This window comes from Opisthocomus hoazin, chromosome 2 (assembly GCF_030867145.1).
Source record: "Opisthocomus hoazin isolate bOpiHoa1 chromosome 2, bOpiHoa1.hap1, whole genome shotgun sequence".
In the NCBI taxonomy this organism is placed as follows: Eukaryota; Metazoa; Chordata; class Aves; order Opisthocomiformes; family Opisthocomidae; genus Opisthocomus; species Opisthocomus hoazin.
The window spans coordinates 49,666,115-49,686,561 of record NC_134415.1 but is presented as its reverse complement, the minus strand read 5'-3'; the positions used below and the strand labels follow the sequence as shown (position 1 = coordinate 49,686,561).

At 35.7% G+C, this 20,447-nt stretch overlaps 1 protein-coding gene across 5 annotated transcripts in view; it reads right to left on the bottom strand.

Moving 5' to 3' along the window:
- USP34 (ubiquitin specific peptidase 34) overlaps window positions 1-20,447 on the bottom strand; it is a 147,518-nt gene that overhangs the window by 99,707 nt on the left and 27,364 nt on the right. For all 5 annotated transcript variants that reach the window (XM_075413537.1, XM_075413541.1, XM_075413540.1 and 2 more), the window contains exons 6-8: window positions 15,491-15,558; window positions 7,583-7,775; window positions 2,318-2,379 (exon numbers count right to left, since the gene is read on the bottom strand). In XM_075413537.1, coding sequence (XP_075269652.1) covers window positions 2,318-2,379; window positions 7,583-7,775; window positions 15,491-15,558 — 323 coding nt within the window. The remainder of the gene's footprint in view (window positions 1-2,317; window positions 2,380-7,582; window positions 7,776-15,490; window positions 15,559-20,447) is intronic.

Below are 20,447 nucleotides of genomic sequence, written 5' to 3'. Positions count from 1 at the left end.
CTGAGCAGGAAAACAGGGATGGGGAGCAGAAGGAAATTCCCAAAATCCACGGGTAAATGGTCAGCGATCTGCTATGTCATATAGACACACACAGGTCTATGGGGCCAGATGGGATTCACCCAATGGTGCTGAAGGAGCTGGTGGATGTACTTGCTAAGCCACTTTCCATCACCTATTAGCAGTCCTGGCTAACTGGGGAGGTCCCAGTTGACTGGAAGTTAGCTAATGTGACACCATCTACAAGAAGAGCAGGAAGGAGGACTCTGGGAACTACAGGCCTGTCTGTATAACCTCAGTGCCAGGGAATGTTATGGAGCAGATCATCTGGAGTGACATCATGCAGCACATACAGGACAACCAGGCAATCAGGCCTAGACAGCATGGGTTTATGAAAGGCAGGTCCTGCTGGACTAACCTGATCTCCTTCTATGACAAGGTGATAAGCTTAGTTGATGAGGGAAAGGCTGTGTATGTTTGTCTACCTAGACTTCAGCAAAGCCTTTGACACTGTTTCCCACAGCATCCTCCTGGAGAAACCAGATGCTTATGACTTGGATGGGTACACACTTTGCTGGGTAAAAAACTGGCTAGATGGCCAGGCCCAAAGAGCCGTGGCAAACGGAGTTAAACACAGCTGGCAGCCGGTCACGAGTGGTGCTTAACATCTTTATCAACGATCTGGACGAGGGGATCGAGTGCACCCTTGATGACACCAAGCTGGGCGGGAGTGTCAATCTGCTTGAGGGTAGGAAGGCTCTGCAGAGGGATCTCGGCAGGCTGGATTGATGGGCCAAGGTCAACTGTATGAGTTTCAACAAGGCCAAGTTGCAGGTCCTGCACTTGGGTCACAACAACCCCACGCAACCCTACAGGCTTGGGGAGGAGTGGCTGGAAAGCTGCCCGGCGGAAAAAGATCTTGAGATGTTAGTCGACAGCCAGCTGAACATGAGCCAGCAGTGTGCACAGGTGGCCAAGAAGGCCAATGGCATCCTGGCTTGTGTCAGGAATAGTGTGGCCAGCAGGAGTAGGGAAGCGATTGTCCCCCTGTACTTGGCACTGGTGAGGCCGCACCTCAAACACTGTGTTCAGTTTTGGGCCCCTCGCTACAAGAAAGACATTGAGGTGCTGGAGTGTGTCCATAGAAGGGCTATGAGGCTGGTGAAAGGGCTAGTCTTATGAAGAGCGGCTGAGGAAACTGGGGTTGTTTAGTCTGGAGAAGAGGAGGCTGAGGGGAGACCTTATTGCTCTCTACAACTACCTGAAAGGAGGTTGTAGTGAGGTGGGTGTCTCTTCTCCCAAGTAACAGACAATAGGATAAGAGGAAAGGGCTTCAAGTTGTGCAAGGGCAGGTTTAGATTTGATATTAGGAAAAATTTCTTCACTGAAAGAGTGGTCAGGCATTGGAATAGGCTGCCCAGGGAAGTCGTTGAGACACCATCCCTGGAGGTGTTTAAAAGACGCAGAGATGCAGAGCTTCACAACACGGTTTAGTGGTGGAATTGACAGTGCTAGGTGGTGGAATTGACACTGCTAGGTTAATGGTTAGACTCGATGATCTTGGCAGTCTCCTCCAACCTAAACGATTCCATGACTCTATGATCACACCCAAGATAAACACAGAGTATGCCACAAGTAAAATCCTAGATTTTAAATACTTCACCCTATTATTTCAAAAGAACAGTTATTTCAACTACCTAAAGACATACTTTTTTCTAAATTCTAGATAGTTCTAATATTAAGTTTAGAGTTACTACAAAAATCAATACATTTCCTCACTGGAATATAATCTCACACGTGAATCTTCTGGAAGATTTACAGGAGTCCCCTTCAGAATTGTTAAACACACCTGAATTATATAAATAAGGACTCTGAAGAAAAACAACAAACAGCACAGTCTCACAGACTCAGTGGAAAACTACTAACAAGGCTGTGTGCCAGTGATGGCAAGGCAACTCTTAGTTAACTAAATAATCAGGAGAAATGAGAAGACAGCAATAATACTACTTGGATATGAATCAGCTGGTTCTTCTTTATAAACCACAATGGAGATAATGGCCCACTATAGGTATTCATTATTCCAGTATCTACAATCTTCTAAAGGTTACCTTGACTCTATCTTTTAAGACAGTAAAAAATCCACTAACATTTAGAAATATTTTTAAAGTTACCATTTAAAACCATTTGTTAAACCCCTGACTACAATATTTCTAATAAATGCCTCAGATTATCACTACTTCCCACTGTTTACAATCCATAACAACAACACAGAACTACAACAATATACACTTAAACTATTCATTATAATGTTCCTACTTACGTTTCTGTGTCTGAAACTAATGACTCATTATTACACACATCATTGAAGGTATGAAGTTGGTTCTATAGATAGAAAAAGGAAGAAAAAAATTAAAATTTTATCTGTCTTTTGTGAGGCAGTTTTCTTATATTTAAAAAGAGTATTAGTGACAGTAAACAATTTTTTCTAGCACTTTCAATGTTTTTAAATAAATCATTGACAAAAATTTGAACAGGCAGGTAAGAGGGATCAATTTTCTTTTTTAATCAACCTTTCTTTCACTAAAGCAACTAAACGATGTCACAAAACTCCACCCACTCCAGAAATCAAAACAAGGTGTGCAGCAGTTACTTTGCACATACGTTTTCATAAGAAATGAAACACATACTCTGGAAACTGATGTTTTAGGATGAGTTTCCCCATTATTTTAACACTTAAAAATCTTAGCAAAGATTTCTTTTGTCACGTTATTAGTGCTGAAAGTCTACAAAACTGGAGAGTGAAAATTACAAATTTTTATATGAAATGAAGCTTTCAAAGGTATCTGAACTGATAAATTCAAGACATCCCAGAGAAAAAAAAAGCCTGGTAAAGGTTTATGTATCTTTTTCACCCTCTTCCTCGGCATCAGCTTTCCAGATACAGAGATGCCTGTGTATCCAACTCTTTACATGTGCATTATATTTTTTAAATATTTAAAATTATGTAATAGAGCTTCTTTGTAATCTTTTTTTTTTAAAAAAAAGACACAGTAATGTCAATTTTTGAAATTAAAATTAAACTTGTTGCATAACTTTGTCAAAATGTTTACTCTTTTCTGTCTTGAAACAAGTCTGGTATGCACTCTATAACTCGGTGACAGCTAATCTCCTGCAGTCTTACACAAAGATCTATTCATGTCCAATCCCAACAATTTTCATGGGAAAAAATTTTTTGAAGAAAAATAATCGAAAATATGTATTAAAATTAGTGAGACATGAAAGCCTGATTACACAATTATTAATCGATACGTTATTACTTTCAAATGAAACATATTTAGGAGTGGAAAACCTTGTCAACAGAACTTCATGAAGAAATTGTTATAACCAATTACAATGGGGTCAAATAAAGAAGTGAAAGTTCACTTGCTTTTCTGAAGACTCCTGTCCCAACCAAAAATGTTTTGAAAGGGATCAAAGAGTGAAAGAGTATTGAACTGCTATTATCATGAATTTTAAATCCACAGTCACACGTTGATCCAAATTTCCCATACAGAATCTTTATCCAAGGAAATTTTGACAGAAGGTGTTTGTTTTCACACTGGTATTTTCAAACAATTTTTACAGTAAGTTCAATTAAAGTCTTAGAATTTTGACACAACAGTGCAAAACAAAATACACATGGAAAGTGTTACACCACTTTATTTTCACTCACCTCCTAACATTTTTTTCACTTCATGTTTCGTTACCATGAAATGTCAAAGGGAATAAAATAATTCTACAATTTTTTACCACATATGAAACATAGTAAGAAACTAAAGACACCTGTGCCCAGACACTCGATTAATGTAATACAAATGTGTTAGTTAAGAAGCACAACAAAGGTATAAAGTCTTCAGCAAAGAAAGCTGAAAATAAAAAGGCATCTCCCTAGCCAGTCTTGTCTCAGGACCCAGGCATCAAAGGTAATTAAACTTTCTACATAGGAAACCAATGCAAGAAGAATAAATGTGCACTGTTCAAGTTTTGCATTGAATTTGTTAATGAAAAACCTAATAATGTTGCATTTGCATTTTCACTAATGCACAGAATCAAATAAAAAGGGGTTGAAAAACTGAAAAACGAAGGATGGCCAGATCAGTTACATATATTAATTTTCACATGCTTAAGTTCATTTGTAACTGGAAGGACAGGAAAATGAGAGCCCTATTTGTGAGGGAGAAGAGAGTATCTTGGAGCTGAACCACCTCAACTGATGACTGGGAGATGAAATCAAAGAGAAACAACGGAACAGCAAAAATAAAGCTTGAGGTATCTTGGTTTACATTTTGCTGTTCTTTTCTGTAGCTATTTCCAAGTTCATATTCAACCACTCAAGTTTCCACTTTGCTAAAACTAACTCTCATGTGTCTATCTTCAACCTTGTTTTGTAAATAACTTTAGTCGGATGATATGACACATTATGTATATGCTACTCTTCAAGGGAGGCAAGTCTATATTTGGTGGTAAGCAAATACAATCCCTGTATGCCACACAGCATGTATTCTGTGAGTCTCAAGAGGTTCCATGAAACTGAAAGGTTTAATTTTAGGACTGGTCACATTAACCTTCACACAGGAAGAATAAAAAAATCTATTGGCAGACACAAATTAACACCTCTGTCTTAGAAGACATTCACCTGTGTAGAGTCACTCATATTCTTGGTCAACAATTTCTGTCTCCACGATGAGAGCAGAAGTATATTTATCTTGCAAAAGAAACAATTAGGCAAGCCACAGATATTATTTGACCAAATATACTTCACTCTTGATCTTAGGAGTGAAATTAGAAATCTGCATCTGAGTCAACTTTTCTTTGGAATAAAGTACATATTGAAAAGTTCACTCTTTAAAATCTTTTGCACATAATTTGCTGGAAGTTTTCTTTGAATCTTCCCATCTGTTTGCAAAATGAAATGAAGAATTGCTTCAAGCCTAAATGCTTAACTTCTGGCAAATTTAAGTCCAGGAAAAGAAAACATTTTGCAGTTGCAGGTATCGTAGTTCCAAAATCTTTAATACAAAACAGGAAGTTGAACTCATGTTGGCTGGTAAGACCATTTCAACAAATTTACTTTGACAAATTCTAGCCAAAGACCTGAACAGAAAAAAGAACCTTCAAAAAAGTAGTCATGAAGGTACATCTGTAACAGAGAAGGCTGTAAGAAAATACTAACTAATGAAACTGAACTACATCACATCTTTGTAAACACATCTTTGTTTGCAAAGAGGACAAAAACTTCAGTAAAGAGGCAGACAAAATGTCTTTAAATTTTGGTTCTGATTTCACACTCAAGGTTGCAAAGAACTGGCAATTAAAATTCCTCCAGGCAATGCATACAAAACTAAATGAACCAAAGTGTTTCTCAAACTCAGAAGTCAAACAAGAAAAATCAAAATACGCTTCTTCTAATTCTTTGAAAAGAAAACCAAAGCAGAGAAAATTTCCTATGATTTGAATAAGAAAGAATAAGTTGTCTCAGTGTTCCAGGGCAGTTTTAGAGACTATTCATATAAAAAAGACTTAACTTATTAACAAAAAATATTCCATTTTTTTACAGGCTGAAATAGATTCACTTTAGTCTTAACATACTGTAAAATGTTGCTTCTGGTAATACATACATTATTAAAAATCTCACTTTTACAGTCAGTATTTATCAATCATAACTGCTTAAAATTACACCATTTCACACTCCCTTAAATGAACTACATGCCTGAAAAAATAAACAAACTGATGCATTCTTATTTTCAGACTTTCTTTTGGTGAGGGTACAGAAAAAGACATACATAACTAGTTGAACAACAACAATTGTGCAAAACCAAAGGAAAGTACTTACAGGAATAAAAATCTAACGTAAATGGAACTATGCAAACATTGAAAATTTACTTTAAAATAAATTATACTGAAAATTACATTTTCCAAAACTGTGCAGAATAAAAAAAAACCAGGAAGTTACTCTTATGTCCAGTTAACGGCGACATTTTAAAATGTATCTGTCAAGTATTATGAGTATCAGAAACCTGTAACTGTATAAATAATAAAGCACATGGCCATGAAAATTAAAAACAAAAATATGCTACATTTTCACTTAAGACTTCATCAACTCTCTGGAGTTCTCTGATTACACAAGAAGAACCCTGAACGTTCACTTTACACTAATTAATTATGACAGAAGATTAGAATTCAGGCACTGAATATATTATATGCAGCATTCATATAAATCACTTACATACAAAAATTATATTTAAAGTAATGTCACTATTTCTTCCAAAAGGTAACTTTCTCTGTATCATGCTTTAGCATCACTACTGGATGAACTGCATTATGTTTTCATTCATGAATGCATGGTCCATTCAGTTTTGTATTTATAAGTCCAATAAACAGAGTTACCCTTAGAATAGCATTTGACAAATATTGAGTGGATGTAGTTCACAGACTTTTTTTTTTAACTTAGCAGGTCACATACCTATGTCAATTAAATATTTATTTTGGTTAAAAACCACCTATAATCTGACAGGAAATACTTACCGGTTACTTTACATTGCCATTTATTAAAAGAATTTTAAGTACTTCTATACATAAACATAGCGAGAAGCAAAATCAAATCTAAGTAAACTTGTCTTGTATTTACTGACAGTCAGTGATGATGAAAGTCACTGAGTGATACTACGTAATCAGTTAGAACAGAGAAGGCTAAATGTGTTCAGAAAATACTACAAAACTTAGGGAGAGCATGTTTATTCATTCTAGTATAGTTTGTTCCTATTCACCATTTTGTGCATTAAGGCAAACGTGACAGTATGAGCTACAAATCTTAAAACACAGGAGTGTCAGAAGAAACACAAAATTGAAAAGGCTCAGATGAATAAAAAAGTTCACTTTTGACCTTCTGTATAAGTGTCTCCCTATGGCTGTAATACATACATTGGAAGCAATGGCAGACAGAGGATGCACAACGTAGCCTGACCAGTGCAATGTGGAGCACTTCCATGGGAAACAGAAGGGTGGGGGCATTTTTTTTGCTTTAATCTATTTCTGTTTGATGCTATATATATTTACTTCTCCAATCCAGTCTTCTGCTAATTAATGCAGAAATGCTCTCTCTTGAGAAACAGACTACACTAAACAAACAGGAAAAAGAGGTATGTGTAATACAAAGCAGCAGCTAATTACAGTAGGGTCCAGACACTGTAAATGTAAAAATGAAAACAGATTGAAAGCCTTTGTAAACAAAAAATATGGCCATGTCAAGGGACTTAATTTCAACATCGCTGTCACAAAACATGGTTATAAAACAGTTTTGTTTAGCATGGTAAATTGTTTAGGAAATATGTTACAGTTCTATATGCTGCAGAATATAGCCATCACTTGGACTTATCTCTCAGTGAATCCCATATTCACAATCATGACTGCAATTTCCCAAGATTGCATACAAGAGGATTCTGCTGTTTTCACACAGTAAAAAAGCCCCCAAAACAACTCTGTAACTCATAAAACACAAAAACAAACATTTTTCTAAATATTATTTATATTTTTAAAAAGTTCTTACTGTTATTTGACTCAGCCCAGCCAATCTCATTGTTAGAGTCGGAGACATAAAGTATTTAAACGCAAGATCAAGACTTTCTTTATCAAAACACAAAGCTGTATCCAATGGTTCTTTAACTGTGCTCCACATTAAATCTGCCATGTTCCGTGCTGCACTCTGTCGCAACTCCTGGTCTGACAGTTTACATAAATACCTAGAATAAATTACAAATGGAAGAAAAAGGGGGGGCATGACTCAAACCAGAACATTGCTGGAACAGCATCTTGATTATAGCAAATATATATTTCCAATATCTATTAGAGTACTAAGCCTTAAAATACCACTATCAAAAGCTGGCAACAATAAAAAAAAACATCGAGGAAAACCAGAATCATGCAGAGTATTTTTAAAAGTAAATAAATTTCTTATTTTAATAAACCTCTTCAGATTTCTTTCATTCCACAGAATGACAGGAAACCCATAGAATTCTTTGCAAATGAAGGTTGGGAAGCCTAAACCTTGTATCTGTTTCAGGTGAAGGTGCCCTCTCCAAATAGCTGCATTATATCTATTTACTTTCTTTAAAACCGAAGTGTCACAATGCACTTCACATATTAATATACTTCAAAATCGAATTTCTGGAAGCAGTGTCAATGGGCCACAAACAGTACGCTCTTGACAGCTGAGAATCCTCTGAATATGAATATATGCCTGTTTGTGGCCTCAGGCACAGAACAGAAAAAAATTATAATTGTGCAATCACATTCTGATACAATTAGAGCAAATGTGGTACATGTGTACTTTTTCTGCCATAACCATATGCCACTGTGCTTGTGTATCAGTACTCCCTGTGGTACAGTACTGCTTTCATAACAGGTTACTACAGGAACACATACCCAAGTTGTTTATTTTATTGACAATAACTATGATCTTTAAGGACGCATGTGTAGCATCATCAAGGATCCTATGAATCCTGCAGAGAAACCAAAAATGCTAAAGAATTTTAAATTGCTAAGCTCTTCCTACTGCAGACTTCTCAGATAAGGGTCACCTAATCATCCATAATGAGTCGCAATACAGATATTCTCTGCAAATAGGAGGCAGAAGAAATAATCATTTATAAGAACATACAGAACACAGCACAACCTCAGCCTTACCCAAGCAGCTACAAGATTCAGACACATCAAGAAAACCTGTACTGAAATGCCTGTAAAGTTCACATATGACATCTTGGCACAGTTGAGACTTCCTTCCAAACTGAGTGCGTAAAATAAAAATGTTTAGAAACAAGTTTTGCTGAGCTTATTTTGAGGCAATTAAAGAACGCACAGTGAAAGGTACATACATACAAGGTTAGTATAATTAAATTTTTCTGCTATACTTCAGCATTTTGAAGTTTCAACTACATCCAAACTAGATTTAACTACACAGAAATGCATTAAAAATCCATTTGTTTGACAGCCTAAGCCTGGATCTATCCTTGGAGACTGGCCAAACAGACACGTGAATCTTAAAAAACATAAGAGATATTAAACTACACTTAACTAGATTTATGCACCATTCCTTTGTATTTACATCATATAAACATCAGTAGCGCTTTTTTTTTTTTAAAGCTACAACACAGGCCCTGATTCTTATTTAGATTGACAACCTCTTTCAGAGCTCTTGTGCAGAGGCCTTAAAATAAACACACTTAAATGATACTTAACATTGTCAAACACAGAAGAGACTTCAGTGCAAATAATCATAGAGACTGTAGATCTATGATAGAAATCACAGATAAGTAACGTTAGGACAAAAGAAGGACCATTCAGGGCCAAGGCAACCAGATCCTTCACTGTTATTATTTGTGAAATTTATCTTCTCACGTGGAGTACCGGAAATCAGATCTTGGTAATAAAGTAAATGCTTCTGTGCTATGATTTCTAAACAAAAGAAAAGCAGCAACGAGAATGGAATACTCATTTGAAAAAGTTCAGCAGCAGACCAGTGACCTGTCTCAGACAGCTAAGAGGAGTTCTGCTCTGATGAAAAAATGCATTGGTCCATGTTACAAAAGGTAATAATCTCAATATGACTATGAGCAATGTCAGACCAGTTTTTACCTCCCCACTTGTATATATAAACTGTAATCAGCCCTTGTTTCCAAAGCTTTTCAAAGGTAATAATGCACATCAAGTCATACTCAACTGTTTTGTGAAGGATTTTTTAAGATCTCAAAGCTGTTAAAATAAGTTATATGAATGTTCTCATTCTCCCTGACAGGTAAAGAGTGTTTGTATGCAAAAGGCAGGTGGGAATGGACACAGATCTATACATACAGAAAGAAGGGTGCTTTTATGGCTGCACTGGATTTCTAACAGGACATTCAATTGAAACCTTCCTCGCACTAGAAAGTCTGGTGAAGCAACTATGCTAATCTAGTTAATAAAACAAAACTTTTTTTTTTTATTTTAATGCAAAAGTATCAGTATAAAACTCCTTTTATTCTTAAAATTTACACAATAACATTTTAAGGGTCTTTCAGTGCATTTACTGTATTTGGTCCAAGCCTGAATCAGACCTGTGTTGTGTTTTCTGTAGTATAGTATCATTAAGAGATAGTGTATTAAAAATCCCACTTTTATAATAACTGCAACTACAGTGTAGGTGCATTTTCACAGCTACAGAAGTCCTTCAACAGTATGATCTGTTTTGCCAAGGCCCTTGAGAAAGCTACAGAGAAAAGAGTACTTATTGCTTGATAATCTGCATCCTAACTAAGCTTTTTTAATGTAATTGGGTTACTCTAACCAGGCACAGTATAAATGTAGTAGAAGATAGCATACTTGTCTTTAGAAGCACAAGTGTATCTACTCTAGAAAATTTATTGGCACCACTACACTGTCATAAATCAAATACGATCATTATGTTTACTACCAGGATTAAAACTATAGCAACTTGCAGAATAGGTCAAGCCTCGCTTTTATTTTGGAAAGATACAGTGGCCTAAGCTCATCTGTATCAGTAAACTGAGTCCACTTTATGCTTTTACCAGTAGAACGTTACTATTAACAAAAAAGAAATTTTTAGGTAGCACTGGTAATTAACACACATCTTTCCTTACAATAACTGTAAATTTGCTGCATTGCCTTACATAAGAACAGTGATACTGGAGAAAGGCAAAAGGTCTATTTTAGCCCAAAATAGCCACTCCAAAAGCAGATGAAAGATTTACCCCATATGTAAAAAAAATATGGATGAACCTATCTAATATTGTGAATTAATATATCTCTATTTATACTTTTGGCTTTCTCATTAACCTATGCCAGTTGGTTTCACAATTACGTTCACATGAAAAACAATCTCCTTGATTTCTCATCTGCAATATGACAATTATATTACATGTTCTCCATTTCTTGTTTTTAAAAACCGTGAATTATCATTCCCTATTTATTGTCTTCATATCACTTGTATAACAGCCATCTCCCTATAAAAAAAAAAATCCTGGACTACATCTCTCCTCCTGTCAAGGTAATTTTTATCTCCTACCTTCTTTGTCACCCTTGCTATCACCTAGGTAGTTCTGTCATCACCTCTGTGAGATGAAATGATCAGAACTGCATATAGTACATAAATGTGAATATGTGACTGATTCATACAATGGCTTAATAATAGCTTCCATTCTTCCTTCATTATTTTTTTAATTCCTAAAGTTTTGTTATTTTGTTTCTGATAAACCTTAAGTCTTACAGGAATATATGAATGATTCTTCAGGATCTGTGTAATCTAGTAAATCCAACATTTTTGCCTAAATGATACTTTTGGAAAGAAACATACTTCTTTTTACACATATGCATAAAAGATAGTTATATATGTGTAGGACCTCATCCTGACATATACACATATACCAGTATGGCGGCCTGGCATACTTAAAATAATAATCAGTGAATATATATCATCTACATTTAAGCAACACATATACATACACATGAATTTTTTAAAACATCAGTTTTAGTCTACTGAAACTATTTATATATGCTGTATTTGGGGACAGAAAGAGTTCAGTTTTAAATGTGTAGTTCCACTTTAATGTGATGCTTACAATCACATCTTACGCTTCAGGACTTCGCTACTCAGCTGTGAAATAATCTTTTTTTCCCTTAATCTGACTCCTTTGAAACACAGCTGCAAAAGGGATATCAAGCAGAATGAGTGAGTGCCCCTCAGTGATACGAAGAATTCACTTAAGCACCTGGCTATTGCCTCCTGGCTTGCCCATCGTTTGTACTTACAGCATAAATTTTCAGATTTTTGGAGGAGTGAAATATTTTTCACAATTGAAAACTTCAAGGCTTATTACAAGAGTTTTTCATGACATCTAGCAGCAAGGAGTCTTGGGCTCCGTAACACCCAAATTCTTAAGAAAAATATTTTTAAGCAGACGAGTACTTTGATGTCTTTCAGCTGCATTTTGTGCCACTGTATTCCACAGGAAGCAGTGTGGACCAAGAATTCTGTTTGGAGCTTCCACTTCCTCTGCATATAGCAGTACTATGCTTCTGTGCTGGAACTACATGGCTAACACAGGAGCAACTGCCACTTGCAATTTCCTCTCAATGTGCTTGAGCACAGAATGTTCTGTTTCTCCTAACTGGGGCAGAGACACGAATCCTTCGTAAAAAATCTCTCAAGACCCATCTTCAGGTGGGAGAGAGGAAAATGGGTTAGAACTATGCTTTGGCAGGGGGGTTGGACTAGATGACCCACAGAGGTCCCTTCCAACCCCGAACATTCTGTGATTCCGTAAATATGATACTGGTCAGCACTAATGCTACACATTGCTCTTGGATTTTACCAGAGGAATATTAAATAGGTGATACCAACTGTGATGTCAAAGAAAGAAGAATTTTAGGTCTTTTCCTTCATACTATTCAGCACTTTTTGGTGGTTTATAGAGACACTTATATCAGACATACAATGCTATCTCTTACTCCTCATAAAACTGGACTGCATTGCTAGTTGTCTTCTTTCTAAAGGACAGAACTATCCATGACACTTTCAATCAACTACCTTGCCACTGAAAAAACACTGTCCTCAAAACACGGCTCTTTATAGCTACTGCCCTTTTGAGGCATTCAATATCTGGAATAATGTAGAGCATCCCTCATCTCTGATCTTGAGGTGGAAGTCAGCTGGAACCAATGCGTTTTATAAAGAGACATAATCGACAACTTGCCCTCATTTATAATTGCAATAAGCTATGACTTATTTTCTTGAGTCACTTTCTCAGTAGATCTCTCCTTTTTTTCATGAGAATTTTGCAATTTGAAATGCAGAATTCTAAGGTATTAGGATCAATAAAAGTTTCCTTCTGAGGAGGTCAAAACCACTTTGCTTCTTTATTGAAAGCATGTCCTCTATTTCTTTCCTAAACTGCTTAAAAACATAGGCCCTTCAGAGGCAAGATATGCTTGCTAGTGCTCCATTCCCTAGGCTGAAAATAACATCAGTCTTCTTAGTAGCAGCAATAAAGACAGGATTGTGTCCATGATCTTTGCAAATTCCAGCAGTGGTCTCCTCTACACAAATACACACGTCGCTACTCGTTTCATCCACTCCTAGTAGAAATAACCACAGAACAGGAACATAAAGGTTAACCTCATCTGATAAAAGATGCTGCTAAGATGCCAGTCAGGTGATTTATCTTTCTGCTTATGATGATCAGCACTCCAAAATGCAGGTCTTGCAAGGAATCTACATGAGCAGGAATCTGGACTAAGCAGCAATTATAGCTCTTGGGAGAGCTCATTCTAGACTAAAACGCTCTCCAAGCCCTCTTTCTTACTTTGCATAGCAGCAGAAGGTATTGCAGGATTTATTTCAAAGGTGCTGTGCTGCTGTGCCCAGAATTATGTTTGCTTTTTTTTTTTTCTAAAGTAAAAAGCAGATGGAGACCTAGAGACCCAAGCTGCTAAGACAAGATCTGTAAGCTTGACAACCACATGGGGTGAGCTACATACATCAAGAAAATAATCTTTTACCAAAGGCATCTGTGTTAACTTCCGTCCCATACAAAGGTATAACACTAGAGATTGTATTTGTTATATGGCCTCCAAGCTTGATGTCCCACTCTGTAAGTGCATCTTCACAAAGCAAGCTTTGGATTTCATAATGTTGAGAAATCCCAGGTCTCCCATCAGGATTCAGCTGTGAAAAATGGAAACTGGGAAAACATCTCCTTCCCTCTCTAAACTGCTGGTGTTTTCCATAGGTGTATCCTGTATCAGTATTACCATTCTGATTAAGATGAACGTATTGTAAATGCTAAGAACAGTCATCAAGTGCATTGTTTATCGCAAGCAGCTGCCGACAAATCACATTTTAAACAGATGCAAATATTCTATTGCTAAAGTAAACCAGAAGAGATGAGAACACAGGAAAAAAATCTGTTCATTCCAGTGACCCTAATTACTCCTACAGTTAAAAGCCAGAAAATGCTTTAAGAATTATATGATCACAAGCAAGTGAGGATTAACAGCAAAGACTGCAGACTGTGTTATTCTGTCTCACTCAAGTTCCTTCTTATCAGCCTACCTCTAATTGCTGATCCTTCAATGCTCTGTTTAGTTTCCATACATTGCAAGAAGACAGGTAAGGCTCATGAACCAAATTTCCAGGTACACGAACAACCAGTAATGGAGTATGTATGGAGACAAGAACTTGAAGATCCTCTGCCTGTCCTTGCTAGACTGCTTATTAATATTTACTTTTATAAGATTTCAAAGTTAACACATCAGCATTAAAGGAGTGTACAAGGCTGGACTGCAACTCAAGAATGGTATGTTTTAATAAAGATCAGAATACACTTCTCTCTGTTGATACCATTTCAGTAGAGACCATGTTATAGCCAGACAGATCAATAGCCAAGCCAGTACTTGTATTTTTACAAAAATTCTTTACAATTAAAATCAGATCATTTTTAAACATGAAACATAGTTCTAAGTCTCATTGTCCTGTACACTTTTTTGTTGCTGATGTAATTATTTTTATTAAGAGTGTGATTTTATACTAGTATAGTTAAGAGAATGTAATCTGTAAAGGCACATTTATTAGCATTGGGGAATAAGCTATGACGAGTATAAGCACATTTCTAATATGACAGTTATAGGAAATCCAGAGCCTTGGAGGAGCTGAGCTGTGCTCCAATGCAAGAGCAGTGGCCTTTTAGGTTGTCTGCACCAGAAAACTTTAATGTTGGGCTACAGAAGAACTAGCTTCGACCACACCCCTCCACCTCCAGGCAGATACACACACACAAGATAATTTCAGCAGCAGCTCACTGGATTTCTTCTACTGTCCTGAGAAAGCCAATAAAAATAAACTGCTTCTATAACGCAGTATCTTTATAAGCACTTTAATTTTAAAGTGTTTTTCATGGTATGCAGCTTGATATAAAGAGAAATCTTTGGGGCTGGACATATTTAGATACATGAAAGTGCAAGTAGACTTTTGATCACACTTAAGCTCCTGCCAGCTGGAAATACAGAACATCAAAATGTGAAGCAGTGTTAAAACTCCGTGAAACTCAATATATGAAATCTCAATGACTACATATTGCTCTTTTACTTACCTCATCTCATTGCAAATTTTATGTGAAGTTTTATGAAGATACTGCAGTAAGTGAAACTATTACAACTGAACCCGACATGACATGTCAGAATGGGGCTGGATGTCACACTCAAAATGCTATTAAGAAGACTGATCTGATTGATACTGAAATCACATAGCTGTAAGGAGCTGCCCAAACTAACTCTAAACTCTTCACTCTCCTTGTTGAAATGATACAGTCAGAGCAACAACGTGAACAACTAAAAGTGAATCAGCTGAAACTATAAATAGGTGCTGTCAAAAAGTCCCACAAGAAAAATTCTTAAATTAAAAGTTTACCTGATAACGTAAGTCCTAAAGGGTATAATGTGCTGCATGACAGCAGGGATGTGTAGCCATATTCTGATCTATAATGCAAAAACATAAATAGATAAAAATTTCATTAATGACATTTAATGACAACAATAAAAAATGAAATATTGCTGGTACATTGGCACATGCAACCCCACTTTAAAAAATGGCTTTGCTGTTGTTTTCCATTCAACTCTTTCAAATTCTCAGTTGTCTAATTTTCAAAGATGTTATCTGAGCAATGTTTCTATGACTTACAAACAGGAGTTTCACCTTTTCTTCTAGTCAATTGGAAAATATAAACTTTGTATAAATAGTATCATACTGCCCAGATGTCTCATTGCTGAATTTTCTGTAGTTTCTTCAGTAGGAAAAACTGCTACTCAGCCTTGTGGGGTTTCTTTTTTCTTTTTCTTTTTAAGTCTACAAGAAAATTATTCCATTCTTTCTGTTTCTTGCAAATCCCTCCTAAATCAAGTAAAATTATTTGACTTGTGTTTATGTTTTGCTTCTTAGGGCTTATATATCCTACAAAATAAAATTATGTTTTATAATCAGTGATTAAGCACAGGTTTTTTACTACCGTATTGCATTCCCATATATACCATTCTGCCTTTATCACCTTTGCAAAACTGTATGCGGGAAGAAAACTTATGCAGAGAACAAAACCCTGAAACAGCTATTTAACATCATTGTGGGGAAAAGAGGACCAACCAAACTACTTACACAGGCAAAGTTAGGAGTTCCATCTGCATTTCAAAAAGAAATGCTGAGCCTGTTAAACCTGTCACAGAAAGACAACTACGTGCCAGGTAAGGGATCTAGCATAGATGCAGCATTAGCAGCTGTTACTACTATTCACATAACAGTAATCATGCGCACACACAAATCTTGTGTCAGTCACTCAAAGCTGTCATGTCAATTTACATCTCCATGTTTGTTCTTAAAAGAACGTTTAAACAACTGGTACAATAAATTCTGGCTAAGGACTAAATTCTCACCAGGATTTTGGAAAATTCTGTATGCAGAAAATCTAAATACTCCTTCTTGCCAGGAGAGAAAAATATTAGGCTGTAGTAAAACTATCACTGGCATTTATTTTCAACATTTCTGGAATTAGCCAAATAAATTCTTGTGTCAGTTCTGGAAAAAAATATTTTCAGACTTACTTTTACAATGCAACTAACACTACACAAGAAGCAATACTAACCCACTTCGCAAAACAAACCAGCCAAATCGTTACATTGCAAAAAAGACCACATTTGGAGTAAGCTTCTGATCCTATTGGCAGTCTCAAGACGAAAAAAATGCTAACATCCCAAAGATAGAAAGTGTAACTAGAAGACACTTGTTCTAGAGACAGGAATTAAATAACATTTTGACAACTAATTGCAAGGATGACAAAGATACTACCGTATTTACACAATTTTTAACACAACGATGTGCTTTTTCATGTGCAAGTATCAAACACAAAAGCAAATATATTTCTTTGTTAAATAAAAGTAGGAAATGTTTTTATAATTTTGTTTTTATAGCCTTCACTATTCATAGTAATTTTCACTGTATTAATTCAAACTTCTAAAGCCATTTCATTCATCTGTATACCTGCATTACATACACCCTTCATCCTCAGTATAAACAGATAATTTCACATTATAAATTAAAGTGTAATTTTTGTCACGAACACAAATATATACTAAATTATTTTTTTAAAATGACAAAATAATGTCTATAAAATGACATAAAAATAAGACCTATAAAATTACATTAACAATCCACAACTTTTACCATACTGTTTTTTGCTTCCACCTGCTTTTAAGACAAAGTATTTACTGTATCTGTTCTATTCCCAAGCTTCAGAGGTTTTTGGCTTTTTTATTATTTGCTCTTTATCATAGGTAATTCATTTCTAAAAGGCAATGTGCCTCTCAACAGTTTTTACTTCTGACTTCAGTTTTGAAGTTTCATACAGTAAAATTAAACCCACATTTTGGAAACCATCACTATTATTTCATTAATTCATGTCCACTGCGAGGGCAGTTATTCCTCCACAACATCCACAAAGCTGAAATGATACAGAATAAAGTAATGACAGGCTTTTTCAGTGAGGTTTAAACCATCCACAGAACAAGCTGTAGCTCATGGATTTCTCTGTGTCTGTTAGCTTTTTAAGAAGATCAGAACAACAACAGGTAGTTAAACTGAGCAAATACCACGGAATATGAAATGTGGGAAGAAAGCACGAACCAAGTAGCTAACTAAAAAAGACAGCAAAGAAATATCCTAAGAAGGAACAGTCAGTCCTACCACAATACAGGTTGCTAAGAAAGCATCTTGCAGAGCTGTGAGCTGGAGAAAAAACTAGAGTGACAACTAGCCAAGTCCCTGTGTGAAGTAAATTCCATTATAGTACATTTGCTGGCTTTATTATTACAAACATAAGCTTGTGTGACAAAGACATTTACTCAAACAAGATTTGCTAGATAGAAAAATTCAAGGAAACATGTTTTCAATAATTTTAATGTCCTCTTATAAAGGAGACACCAGCAATTACAAACAAGTAGCTCAGTTCCCCAGACTTTACCAATTTATGGTAATGGTCTTCTCTTACATGCACCTGCAGAATGCACTTAATGAGATATTCACCTTCCTTTGTGAAATAAACAGAGCAGATGCTTTCCACACCACTATGTAGCCTTGTCTACTAAAAGTTGAATGTTACTGGTTGTTAGCAAATCGTTTCTTTGACTTCAGTTTACTATTTCCAATTTCACCTATTCTACTTCCTGGAGTTTACTACTAAGCCTGACTTTTTAACGAGAAATTGATTGGTTCATCCACACTACAGTTTTTCTGAAAATATTTTTGAAACATTTAAGGTAGTAGCTAAACAACTCATTCTTCTCACAGACTCTAAAATAAATTCTAGCATGGATATTTCTAAGAGTCTTTACAATCATGGTTACTTTACTGCCGTTCTTAAGAGTTGGTACGACTGTGAAAACATATTTAAGAGCTACTACGCACTATGGGTCTGGTTTTACATGTTGTGGACCAGTTAGAAATTGATATTGCAAAGTTGTTCACTGAACTGTTACTGACAGTGTCATTTATAAATCTCACACTATCTATAAATCCCATAAACTCAAATGCATTGGGATAAAATCAAGTCAGATTACCAGAGTTCTTACAGAGATCACCAGTATTTTGTTCACAAAAACACCAGTTTTGTGAATGCTTCTTTTTGTTTTATTGGAGTTTGGTATATAATTTCACAGACATTCAGAAACATATTTATTTATATTTACCTAAGTTATATGAATTACATAATAAGATGATATAAAAAGAAACAGGGAAAGAGAAACATTACACCAAAATTAGAAGCTTATACACCATTATAGAGGTAGAGAAAAATGTTATTTTTAATATCAGCAAGGTAAAATGTGTTTTGTGAAAAAAATTAGCTGCCTCATTCAGAACTAATAAACATTTTGCATTTGAAATTCAGAAGCACTGCCAAGAAGTACACTGAGTGACACCTAAATGCGGGAAGTGGATGGATAAAGCAAATTACACATAAAACGTTTTCTTATACTTTCTGTAGTGAACTCACAGATTAAAAAAAAAAATTATCTTTAGATTTTAACAGTTTTTCTCTACCTCACACAGATTTGTCAGCAAAGCCAGACAGAGTTTGAAAGAAAGAATCTAGTTGAATGGTAAAAGGTACAATGCTAGAAGAGGTTGAAGAAACAGTAGTTCTACTGGTTATGATTGGAGTTGAATTTCTGTTTTATCTGGCAGGTTTAACCACAGCATTCATCTAAAATAGCTGCATCTAAAATAGCTGCAAGAGACAGGTAAATGTATCACCTACTAGAACAAAAGCTAAATGCAAAGTTGCCAAGTAATTATCTGAAAGGAGAAACTTTGTTAAGATGTATTTTGGTTACGGCACATTACTACGAATAAAGAAAATAAACAATTTATATAGAGAAAAATATAGACTTCCAAAAGGTCAAAGAAGAAAGGCAGATGTAGTTTACAAACGTGCGCTGGTATGGGATATCTAGCAAATGGGATCTGCAGTCAGAATGCTTGTTGAAAAAAATGCTGGTGTGATAGGGAGCTACCACTCCTCGTTATGAATAGTTTTGCGCATTTTCACACAAAAAAAAAAAAAAAAAAAAAAAATCAGACACGTAACAATGTTTGGTTCCAGGACCAAAATTTACTTCTAAACCAGAATAACACACCAGACCACACATTTTCAGCAGATGGTTTGATGCAGACTGCAGGCTGCACTGAGAACAGCTACAGATGAAGAAGTCATCAGATTATCACTTGAAAGCTCATCAGCTCATACAGAAAGGACCATAAAATAATATATCTCTGCAGTTTAACATACAGAGTACCCGCAACAGTCCTCCTGCACAAGCTTACAAGAATGGAGCATATCACAGTCTTACTCATTTATTCTTTGACCTACATGTTAAGAACCATTACAGTAAAACGATCAGGAGTGAGCGATATAGACAGTATATCTATGCTTTATTTCAGTCACTGGTTCCCTCTATGCAAACATATTCCAGTATTTATTTAGAACATCATCCTGGCTGGTCAGTAACAGCAACAAAGAAGGAGCGAAGATGTGTGGAGGGAAGGATCTGCTTTTAAGTATTTAAAATTGCAATCTGTTCCAAAATTATGTTAAACTCACTCCATACAAGGCATAACAAACTATTGTTTTCCTTTTTGTCCATATGTAACATCCACAACACAGGTCACAACTTCACATTCTCACATTACACTAAGTCTTCTTATGTCCTGCTTGAGAGACGGACTTTTATTTCTATCACCTATCTCCTTCAAACCTCCACTAAAATAAATTCATAATTCTGCTAGTCAAAAATCATTATTATTTCAAAATGGAGAAATTATGATG